The 12,659-nt window shown below is 50.1% G+C and overlaps 1 protein-coding gene across 1 annotated transcript; it reads left to right on the forward strand.

Annotated features, from left to right (window-relative positions):
- Positions 1-5,593: 5,593 nt before the first annotated feature.
- On the forward strand, positions 5,594-8,184 carry LOC142921853 (protocadherin-10-like). The gene has a single exon (XM_076063187.1). It carries the CDS (start codon positions 5,665-5,667, stop codon positions 8,182-8,184), a length of 2,520 nt encoding a protein of 839 aa, XP_075919302.1. The 5' UTR covers positions 5,594-5,664.
- The last annotated feature ends 4,475 nt before the right edge of the window (positions 8,185-12,659 follow it).

Raw genomic sequence — 12,659 nt, forward strand, 5'->3', positions numbered from 1 at the left:
AACCAAGGGATATGGATTCCAACAATCAAGAAATGGACCTCTTAAACTCAGGATGATAATTATTTTTCTTTTTAATAATTCCATCATAACAATTCGAACCTCGGTAAAACCGAGAGGTGTCGGGAGGACGTAGTTACAAACACGAGTCTTGGCGAACATGGGACCAAATGGTATTTGAGAAATATAAGTCGAAAGTATAAAGAGGTGCTCCCGACCACCTTTGTCTCTCCCGCCCACCTTTGTCTCTCCCGAAGAGCGCGAGAGAGGAATTTCACGCCAGGGCAAACAGATCGTTATCGCGGGGACCATCTGCCACACATGGAACTTGGTAGTAGCCCCACCCCACCCTGCACACGGGCAGCAAAAGAGCGAGCGAGCTTTAAGTTAAACTGTCACACATTTATAAACACACAAAGTGACGAAAATTAATAAACTAAGTAAGAGCCAAGGTAACGGGGTGGATTAGGCTGGTAGAATGTGGAGTCGAAATGATATTTGCAAAGTATAGAGAGATGGGAAGATCCCGGCCACCTTTGTCTTTCCCTGCAGCACGTGATAAAATGCATACGCTCGGAAGAGCATCTTCACTTGGAAATAAATCAAATACTATGAATCACAAGCAGGATCATAACTGTGTATGATAAGATACCAACTGTGATGTGAAATGTTAAACTTAAAAAAAAATCTTAACCATTTCTTTGTGCGTCGGAACGCGAACGGAAAAGGGGGGGGGGGGGGAACCCGCCCCTCTCTCTGGGTGGAGGGATCAGACAACCAGACGCCACCAAGATGAATCGAGGTGTCTGTTGTCTTGATGTTTATGGCTTGAGGAAAGACCCGAACAGGACCATGTCATAAATGACACACACACAAACATACACACTGACACACGAACCCCCCCCACCACCGACACACGAACCCCCCCCACCGACATACGATCAGATCAAAGATAGCTCCACCTCGTGAGGGGGAGCCGAGAAGGGGAGAGATTTTTGGCATAAAAAGGAGCCGTTTCAGCATTGAAATCAACTCATCAGCCCTCGGGGGCAGCTCAACAGAAGAAGACTCATCTCAACGCAGCTCAACAGAAGAAGACTCATCTCAACTCAGCTCAACAGAAGAAGACTCATCTCTACTCATCTCAGCAGAAGACCCGCTCAACTCATCTCAGCAGAAGAACAGCCATCACCGACGCCGGAGACGTCTCTACAACTCGCCGAATTGGCGAGTGTCGCCGATTGGCGACCCGCTGCCGCTGTTAGCGGCCAGCGCCACCACGAGCGAATCGTGAGCCTGCAATCTACAACCGCCAACGACGGAGCACCAGCGCGCCGCTGCGGGCGTGCTTCTGACGCCGTCTACCAGACGGTCATCTCAGCTACAACAACGCATCTACTCGTTCACCAACGTCCGTCGAGTCCGAACCAACTACTGAAAGAAGAATCAACTGATACGTATGATACACTGCCCCCCACTACACGACAAACCAGACGTCTGCTTGACGCAAAGAATCGATTCCGAACATTGGCCTACTCTTTCACCACTCATACCATTCAACACACACACATGGGTCATTAACAAAGCCAAAAAAACCTCAAGCCATTGAACCATCCGTGATTGTGGAAACATCGCAACGACCGAGTGAATAATCCATCGTTTTTAAGAGCGTTCATAATTTTTCTCTGTAATATTGTGCTGGGGCTGTACTTCTAACCGCATAAATTACCAACTGACCCATTAACAAAGATTAATTCTTGACTCCTCACCACGGAGCGCCGCTCGCGGGGATAGAGAGCGGGTTCAACCGGTTCCCTGTCAGGGGTCTGGCCACAATCAATTAAAAGATTGGCCCGAGATAAGGATCTCAAAAAGAAACATCGCCACCCATTGAGTCGCGTTGAGAAGTTGATTAGGAATACTTGAGTCGTTCGTTAATATTTGTCTTTCTGCATAATCTTGCCGGTATCCACGAATGAAATAACGAATTCAAACGCATATTTGTGCCTCCAAGAATAATACTGGTTGGAGTGCCCTGTCAACGAGTAGCGTTGCATAATAATCAGTCATCCTATTGTTAACAACGTGACAATAATTGCATTAAGGGCCGCGCATGATCAGTGACCGATTGCTGTTTTGTGTGACAATTCAAGTAACGAAGCATTGTGGCCATCGAGTGGTGTTGATAAGGCAATTAGAAGTATTACAGTCGAACGCTTTAAATTCATAATCGTTATGAATCAATGAACGAACATCAACGTGGTACTGTGCTGACGATTTCAAGCATAATAACTTCGCATATCAGAATGTATTAAGGATTGGATACGAATCAAAAACCAAGTGCCGTGTTGTGTAACAATTCAAGCATACGAGTTTGCATATTATAAAGTTAAGGTTTGATAGAATAGTTCGCATGTTTTTAATCTCTCTCTCTCAACAACCGATCGATTGCGTTACGCGTCGGGAATTAACCACAGGTGCCGCTATCGAGGTGAAACAACGCAATCGTGATGGTATTATGTTAACGCTGTGTTGAAATTCCAAAATCCCGAGATTGAGTTTTCATATTATCCAAAAATTAAAGTTAGCTAGAAATAAAATTGATTAATGCAGAAGGTTTGTGTGTGATTCTTCCTGAAATTCTGCATAATATTGTTCTGCGTATGAGATCTGAATCCTGGGGACCTATCATAAGCACACTATCACCACATAATCCATAACACACATAATCCATAATGTTCAATCGAGAGTAATCGTATCCTTATCGATAATACGGAATTAAAGAGCAGAGTCGAATCGTCTCTCTCTCATTCACGCTCACAACGCCTGCGTCACTGCATACGATTAATTGCGTTATTCCAATTCATAACACAATCCTCGTCACCGAGGCTCGACCTGATAATCCATAACGACCTGCATTATCATAACCACGCCCACTCGCATAAATTAATACGATTACCTCTCGAATCAACATAAATTATGCACATAATTACACTGATTAACATAATTTCGGATAAATTATGCAAATCTCAAATTTCATTTAATTTTCATTATTTTCATCAATTTTCATAACACCTATATATACAACATTCCTCCCGAACACAATTCACCACCCGCACTCAGCAGCGGTACGTTGTGCACGGTGTAAGTGTGACTTTAAATAGATGTTCGCATATCTGATTCTTTCACCTCATCCGCATATATACCTTAAGTTCCAAATGAGCAGATACGCGACGTTGTACTGTGTTTTAAATATCACGGTTTAAGTGTTGGGTAATGCTAGGTGTACTAGCTATGGTGTTTAATGCAGTACAAATAGCTGCCATGACTACAGCCTGATGTAAATATCAGTAATTGTCAATTACCTGCAGACTGATATATATGTAATGAGCGACTTCCACGACACGTCGTATAGAGGGTACTTATTTATTTCTCACACTGGGCACAACACCGGTTCTTCCTCTCACTGAATGTAACACGAGGCAGTAACACCTCTAGTGGCCACACGCACAGCCGATCACTCGGCGTGGTCCCCTCGCCCTTCACTCGTCACCGCCGCTGGCTGGCGGTGTGACGACGACGGCGATGGAACCCACGCAGGAGATCTTCCACGTGGTCGGACGACGGAGAGCGATGTCGGTGAACAGCGACGCAGCCAGGACCCAGGACCCCACACGAGCCCCGAGCTCCGGGTCCGCTCCCCCTTATATACCCCCAGGAGTGGCTAAGCCCCGCCTCCGGCCACGCCCTCTCGTGGAACCTTCGAGCAGGTTCCCGGAGCATCTCGGCTAACCCCTCCTGTTACCTTTGCCTCAGATACGCCTCCTTCCCCGATTGGCTGTTACCTCTGTGGCTGTACCCGTGAAACCCTTGCAATGCCAGTAGGTGTCACTTTGTCATGTCAGTAGGCGTAACACTGACATTACATCTATATTAGAGCAATTAACTAGATTGTTGCTGCAAGGGGTGCACTAATAAGTACGTAGCTCAATATGGCTTTTATCAGCCCCTCTCTAGCCACTGTTTGTTTTTTATGCCCCCTATTCAGCTGACGTAGTGATACCAGACATGCATTATCTGATACACGAGCCCGTTTACGAAACAGATTTTCCTACGATGAATGTTGTGTCGGCCACCGTGTCTCTGGCCGATGTAACCCCCCCCCCCTCCCGAGTGTGAGAGTGTATGCCGAAGAGCGCTCGTGCTACGTGCAATGCACGATCACTCCATTCCACCATTTCCATTCCTCCGCTCTAGCAATGAATGCAAATTTTGGCTGATGGTTTTTTAATCTAGATTTGAAGTTTTCGTGACTACAGGGATCCATACTCTGTTTTTTTTGGTAAAGTCATCACGTAGTGGGTAGAAAATAAAATCAATTAAACCACATGACGTTTCGATCGCAACACAAGCGACCGTCATCAGGTGGAACAGAGGAACAGATACAGCAGGAGAACTGCTGACATAAGAGAAAGAGCTGCTGCTGCAACAAGAGTTTATATCGGATTTTGGTGGGCTCAACCCAAAGGTAAGTGGGCGGAGCTAGAGAAGGAATTTGTATGTAAATGTGAGAGATTAGCGTGTCATTGTGAGAAGGTCCCCAGCCACCGGAGGTGGAGGGGATCCTGTGCCTGGGCTGCCTCACAGACATTTAGCCTGGTGATGTACTCGGAGAGTCGGAAATAACAGCTGAAACAGGCAGGGAGGATGGAAACATAACAGTCAGTTAAGACTTTACTTGGTTAATAACATCCTTACAATGATTGCTCAGTTTGTATCCATCTTCCCGGTTGAAGTTATGTCTATGGATGGCTTCATGAACATGTTTTTTTGTTGTTGTTGGTCACGCTGCTTAAGTGTAACAATGGCTTTGGCCATGACAAGCTGGAGGGGAGTCTGACATACTCATGAGTAGGGCATGATGGCAAGAAAACAACGGCCTTTGCAACGCGCATACGTTTGCCTAAATATCCCTCACACTTGTCACTGCTTGGAACAACCACGACGCTATTCGGGGGGGGTGGCAACATTTTACGATGCTCCGCATTAGCCCGTAGTGTAAAACGTTGGCGTATTACGGCGATCCGTACGTGGCATGACCACACGTGACCGCGCGCCCACCACCAATGTTCCACCGTTTGACTTCACATCGTCGAGAGCCCGCGGAAGTGAACGGAGAGCGGCTCCATGGATAATGCACAGGAGATTTGGCCGTGCTCACCTCCGATGAGCCCTGCGGTGCAAGTTGGGATAAACAATGCATCCCTGATTGGAGGGGGCTCTCGCGGCGGCGGCTGCAGCGAGATGTCGCACAAACGCGGTCGCAGATTGCACCTGCGGTTTGCGAGCTTCGAATCGTGTGAATGGCACGCAATGTTTCAGACACTGTTAATAGCTATTGATTATGCATTATTAATTTTTACATTTTCACGTCAAAATTTCATTTACACAACTGAAAATGTCTTAATTAAAAACCACAATTCACAGTTTTTTTTCCCCCAGAACCTGTATCTCCATGTCATTTTTATTAATCATGCCTTATTCCTGCTCGACCCTCCCCCTTTATCTCCCTGCAATTCTGATTCCTCAGCCGGCGCTGTCCACGCACGCAGCTCGGCGGTCGATCTTCACCGCGCGTCGTGCCCCGGCTCGCCCTGCCCCAGCAAAATGGATCCTCTCCTCGTCGCCCTCCTTTGCCTGTGCTGCCTGCGCTGCGCCGTCACCACCATCGCCGCCCAGGCCTCCGCCCTCTCGTCGGCCCTGCGCTACTCGGTCCGCGAAGAGGAGCCGCCGGGGACGCTCGTGGGGAACCTGGCCCGCGACCTGGGCCTCACCGCCGCGCAACTGCACGCCCGTGGATTCCGAGTGCTGCAGGGCACCAACGCCTCCAACTACCTCGTCGTGAGCGCCGACAGCGGCGAGGTGCGGGTGCGCGGGCGCCTCGACCGCGAGGCCGTGTGCCATCGGGCGACCGGCGACTCGGGCTGCGCCCTACTGCTCGGGGCCGTCCTGGACCGGCCCACGGAGCTGGCGCGCGTCCGCGTCGACGTGCTGGACGTCAACGACCACGCGCCGCGCTTCCCGGCCGAGAGTGCCCTCCTCGAGATCACCGAGAGCGCCGCAGCCGGCACGCGGTTCACGCTGGATGGCGCCTACGATCCGGACGCGGGCGCCAACGCGCTGCGGCGCTACGCGATGGAGCCCGACGACGGCGCCTTCGCCCTCGACGTGCACCCGGCGGGCGGCGGCGGCGCCTTCGCCCCTGTGCTGGTGGTGCGCCGCACGCTGGACCGCGAGCGCCAGGCCGTGCACACGTACGTACTCACCGCGCTCGACGGGGGCCACCCGCCGCTGACCGGCACCACCCTGCTGACCGTGCGCGTCCTCGACTCCAACGACAACGCGCCTGCGTTTGACCGGCCCGTGTACCGGGCGCGCGTGCCCGAGAACGCGCCCGTGGGCACGCCCGTCGTGCAGCTCAACGCGTCGGACCCTGACGAGGGCGCCAACGGGGAGGTGGTGTACGCGCTGTGGGCGCACGAGGCACCGCGCGTGAGCGACCTCTTCGCGGTGGACTCGCGCTCGGGCCGCGTCACGCTCAAGGGCGCCCTCGACTACGAGGAGGCCAACGTCTACGAGATCTACGTGCAGGCGCGCGACCGGGGGCCCAACTCCATCCCCGCGTACAGCGAGGTGCTCGTGCGCATCCTCGACGTGAACGACAACGCGCCCGACGTGCAGGTGCTCGTCCTCGGCCAGGGTGGCGGCAGCGTCACGGACGACGCGGCCGTCGTCGGCGTGTCCGAGGGGGTGCCGCCCGGCGCCTTCGTGGCCTTCGTCCGCGTGAAGGACCGCGACTCTGGCCCCAACGGGCGCGTGAGTTGCACGCTCGAGAGCGCGTCGGCCGTGGGGTCCGGCGCGACGCTGCCCTTCGCCCTGCACACCTCGGACGGGGGCGAGGTCTACGCGCTGGTGACGGCGACGCAGCTGGACCGCGAGGCGGCCGCCGAGTACAACCTGACGGCGGTGGCGCGGGACAACGGCGTGCCGCCGCTCGTGTCAGTCAAGACGTTCGCGGTGCGCGTCACGGACGAGAACGACAACGCGCCGTGCTTCTCCCGCTCCGCCTATGAGCTGCACGTGCCCGAGAACAACATCCCCGGTGCCTACGTGGGCTCGGTGAGCGCCAGCGACTCGGACGCGCAGCAGAACGCGCAGGTGGCCTATTCCATCGTGGACTCGCAGATCGACGGCATGTCGGTGTTCACCTACGTGTCCATCGAACCGGCGAGCGGCGCCCTCTACGCCCTGCGTGCCTTCGACCACGAGCGCACGCGCCGGCTAGAGTTCCGCGTGCAGGCGCGCGACAACGGCGCGCCGCCTCTGCGCATCGAGGTGGCCGTGGCGCTCGTCATTGGCGACGTGAACGACAACGCGCCGGTGGTCATCGCGCCGCCGCTCGACGCCAACGGCACGGCCGACGTGTACGTGGCGCCGGGCGCCCGCGCCGGCACGCTCGTCACGCAGGTGCGCGCGTCCGACGACGACGGAAACGAGAACGCCCAACTGAGCTACGCCATCGCACGTGGCAACGACTGTGGCCTCTTCCGGATCGACGCCTCCGATGGGGTCGTGCGCACGGCGCAGGCGTTGCCCCACGAGCACACGCGGCACGAGCTTGCCATCGCCGTGCACGACGGGGGCGAGCCGGCCATCACCGCCACGGCCACGGTGCGCGTGCTCGTCACAGACGTGCACCCCGAGGGCCAGCTCCTGGGCAGCTCCGGCGACGATGTCGGTGGCAGCAGCGGCACCGGCGGGGGCGGCGCCTTCAAGACATCGTTCATCGTGATCGTGGCGCTGGGCGCAGTGTCGTGCGTCCTGAACGTGGCCATGGCGATGATCGTGCTGCACTGCAAGCGGGAGAACAAGGAGTTGCGCATCTACAACTGCCGCGCGGCCGCCGAGTCCAGCGCGTGGCCGAGCCCGCGCAAGAACGACGTGATGCTGGTGCGTAACGAGCTGGAGGCGGCCGCCTGCAGCAAGGCGGGCTCCGACAGCGATCCGGCATCCGTCATCGTGCTCGACACCTACGAGTACCGGTCGTTCCTGCCCTCGGAGGCGGCGGACGCGCGTGCCGGTCTGACCTGCTGCTCGGCGGCTTCGCGCAGCCTGCCGCACAGGTAAACGACGTGAGACAGCCCCCTTTTTTAAATTACCGCTGAGTTTTCACTCCGTGACTGCCCTGGCAATAACTTAAGAAATATTGAAAATCAATCGTCCATCACGATTCATCATCGCCCCCCTCCACCAAGTGTGCGTTACGCACAATGCAGCATGCACGGGGAGGGGGAAATAAAAAAAAAATCTATACACATCTCCATAGACTGTCCGCGTAATTAAATTTCAATCAAGTATAAAATATGTTGGGCCATAGTTGGCATTGTGTATGATTCATTTACTTTGCTGAAATTTCATCTCCATGCATTTTACTCCGGTTATCAATTATAATGTAATGGTGGTCGCATTTGCCGCTTGGACAGGCGAGGGTTGAGCAGTACGACACGGGGGGGGGGGGGGGGATTCCCACGAGTCCGTGGGATCTGCTGGTGGCAGATGTTTAAGAGACTCAGAAGCGGATATAATGAGGCACATTAGAAGAATACGGATTGCCACAATTACGCAATACGAATCGTGCTGAGATCCGGGCACTCCTTTTGGCGAATTTAATATACGTTTAAAAAAACACGAAACACGTGGTCCCAGCGAGGACCCATCTTCAAAGGTGGAGTATTTGTCGCATTGGCCAATGGCCTGGCCGTTACCAAACCAGTCGGCGGAGACCATCACAGACGTGTTCCTTCATGGCTACGTATTAGACAAAGGCGCCCCTGAATGTCTCTTGACAGACCAAGGAAAAAAAATGTTCGTCGAAGCTGTTGAAGGAGGTTTGCGAGCATTTGGGTACCAAAAAGGTGCGTACGTCGCCTTATCACCCCCAGACGGATGGTATGGTAGAGAGGTTACGCAGAACCCTGACTTCGATGTTATGCCAACGTGTCAATGAAACACAATCCGACTGGTACACTTTCCAGGTGTGCTCGCAGCATACAGTTCCGCCCCGCATGCTTCTACTGGGTTTTCCACGTTCTTTTTGATGTATGGAAGGGAGCGTGACCCACCGATTGATGTGCAGTTAAAACCGCTGGAGAAGTGTACTAGGATATCGGACCCTAGCACATGGGTGAGGAGCCGGGCATGTGTGACGAGTGCGGCAAGACGTTTTTCTCGCGCTCGGCCTATAATTATATATATTTTTTTATATTCTGCTTGTGTGTTAATCTGTGTATACCCCGGATATTTTAAAGATGGCAATTCTCCTGCTGTATATCATACTGCTGTCCCTCCTGGCCATATCTAGTGCCACACTCAACTCTACAAACGGCTACTCTCGTTACTTTGCGTCCATACTTGTTGCTCGATTTGCCACTACACCTGCAAATGAAACAGCTCATAGACACTTCCACACTCCATCATTGTATCCTTTTAAACCCTCTCTTTGTCCCATTACTTCACCAGCACTCTTTTCAAACTTCATTCTGCTCTTAAAAATAACACCATCTGCGAGCTGCTGCTATTCGTCCAAGGTTCACCGCTCTTCATCCTTTCACGGAAAATACTTGTGCAAACTATTAATTCTACTTTTCTTATTTCTGGGTGGTATTGAGCTTCATCCTGGCCCAAATATAAAGAACTCGTATAATTCTGTAGATTTTTCTGGCAGGAAAGGTGTTGGTGTTCTACATGTCAACATCAGAGGGCTTGTGATTAAATTAAGTCAACTAAAACTAGAAGTGGCAAATCTTTACCTGGACATTTTTTGCCTAACAGAAACATTTCTCACTCCTACCATCAATGACTTGCAGATTACGATTGAACTACAACCTTGACTGAGGATCTAAAGGAGGTGGAATTGCCATCTATGTTCGTAATACTATTGCATGTTCACCAGCTCACTCCTTGTTTAAAAAATGTTGCTTTGAAGGTTTGGCTCTCAGAATAACTCTCCCAAATAATCAACAGATATTGGTAGTGTGCTGCTATAGACCACCTAGTGGGAAGGATGTTGAAGCTGCATCGGCACTGAGAGAGCTTTTTGGGGGCCTCCCTAAAGATGAAATAGTTTTAGTGGGTGATCTAAATTGGATTTGGCTAAACTCGCCAGCCATGGCCACAAATTTTACAGATGAATTTAACCTGTTTCAATTAATAAATGTCCCCACAAGACCCAACCTAAAAAATCCGGGACAGTCAACTCTGCTTGACATCCTATTGACAAATGCCCCTCACAATTTCGCACTGACTGGTGTTCTGGGTAATAACCTTAGTGATCACTCCTTCATTTTTGGGGTGAGATCATCAGCCAGACCCAAAGCCCCTGCTAAAATTGTTGAGAAGCACTCTTTGAGGCACTTCAGCACTCAGGCATTTACTAATGTGCTTCACTCGGATATTGACAAGGTCTGTGATATCCCCAACCTGACTACGGCTTGGGAGACTTTCAGGTACACGTTTCTGCAAATTCTTAACAAACATGCTCCATTGGTTAGATTTAAAACTCAAGGCAACTGCCCACCATGGTATGATCCTTTGATTACAAAGCTCATGAAAACTAGGGACAATGCTTGGGCATGTGCTCAGAAAAGTAATTTGGTAAATGACTGGCTAGAATACAGGATTTTAAGGAATAGATGCATCAAAAAAATACGGCATGCAAAAAATGCCTACTTTTCCTCCATTCTCCTGGAATCACATGGAAATGCCAGGATTTTTTGGAAAACAATCAAATGTATCGAAAAGGCATCCAAAATAGATAATCTGCCTGTTGAGCTTAACTGAAATGAGGAATATTTTTCAGATCCCAAAAAAATAGTTGACAATTTTAACCTTCATTTTTCTGAATCTGGTAAACTTTTTGATAATGTATTGGGAGTCACCCCTGCTCATGCAAATTCCTACACCCCTGTCCAAACATTAAACGAATTTAATTTCCAGCCAATCCACGAAAGTAATGTTCTGAAACAACTGTCCTACCTCAAAGGGTCCTCCTCTACCGGAGGAGATAGTTTTCCCGTCTTTGCTCTACTAACTGTTGGTCACCTAATATACAAACCTATAGCCCATATTTTCAACCTGTCCATCAAAGAAGCATCCGTTCCTCTCGAATGGAAACATTCCTATGTCCGTCCACTTCACAAAGGGGGCCCTAAAGATGATCCCAATAACTACCGACCGATCTCAATTTTGTCCCCATTGATGACATTTTTTAAAAATGATTGAACTACCAAATTAGCAGTTTCCTGTCCACCAACAAGCTACTACATCTAAAACAATCTGGGTTCCGAAAAAAATACAGCACCACATCTGCTGCATTAGACTCTCTGAATCAAATTTACAGTAGCCTTGATAATAAGCAGTACTGTGCCTGTCTTTTTCTTGACCCTGCCCAAAGCTTTTGATACAGTAAACCACAACATCCTGCTTAGTAAACTAAGTTGCCTCGGTTTTTCCGAAAACACAGTACAATGGTTAAAAAATTTCCTCTTTTCTCGCACCCAAACTGTATTCAGATCGTTGGAGGTCAAACAGTGTTTAAGATAACAAAAGGGATTCCACAGGGTTCCATCCTCGGCCCACTCTTGTTCTCTCTTTATGTCAATGACTTGGGCACTGACCTGGATCATTCCAGGATAAATGTTTTTGCAGATGACATGATACTGATTACTGCTGGCCGCTCTCCAGATGACGTGATTGCTAAGCTCCAGGGTGATTTCAACAAACTACAACATCAGCGAGTTGCTCTTATACTAGTCCTGAATTCCTCCAAAACCAAGGTGCTATGCTTCTCACCGGGACTAAAGCAGGAAGTTATTTTGCCCCAATTACATTCCTTAAATAATTATCAAATAGAGCAAGTCAAGATCTATAAGTATCTTGGGGTCATCCTGGATTCAAAACTGAATTTTGAAGATCACATTGATTATATTGGTCAAAAGACAAAAATAAAAATTGGTTTTCTGTATCGACACAAGCACTGCTTCCCCCCAATGCTCCGTTTGGAATTGATAAAAGCTACCATACTGCCTCTACTTGACTACTGTGACATCGTGTATAAATCAGCCCCAAGTACTGTACTGAAGAAGCTTGATTCCATCTATCACTCGGCCTTAAGATTTGCATTGAACTGCCCATATAGGACTCACCACTGTGATCTCTACATTGGGTCAAACTTAACATCTCTTAATGTTCGACGACTTGTGCACCAGATCTTATTTATTCACGATGTACTTACAAAAAAATCCGCAGACTACCTACTGGATCTCCTCTCTGTTTCAAAGAACAAATTTGACCTCAGGTCTTCGCTCATTTACCAGCTTCACATTCCCTATTGCAGTACAAAAACCGGAGGAAGGGCCTTTGCTATTGATGCCCCCAGGGTCTGGAATGCTATTGCCAATAAACTGCAACTTGAATCACTACCTATGAGATCTTCACTCAAAACTGCTCTAGAGTTGTACACCCCTAGCTGACACTGCTATTCAGTGGACTAAAATATAGCTCTCGGGTTTGATGTTACATATTATTTATGTAGTTTATTGTAA

Source organism: Petromyzon marinus, unplaced genomic scaffold (assembly GCF_048934315.1).
Source record: "Petromyzon marinus isolate PM22_M1 ecotype Great Lakes invasive population unplaced genomic scaffold, UKy_Petmar_22M1.pri1.0 PM_G_Scaffold_9, whole genome shotgun sequence".
NCBI lineage: Eukaryota > Metazoa > Chordata > Hyperoartia > Petromyzontiformes > Petromyzontidae > Petromyzon > Petromyzon marinus.

Excerpts from the sequence above, each read along its gene's own strand:
- LOC142921853 (XM_076063187.1), top strand. The coding sequence starts at position 5,665 with ATGGATCCTCTCCTCGTCGCCCTCCTTTGCCTGTGCTGCCTGCGCTGC.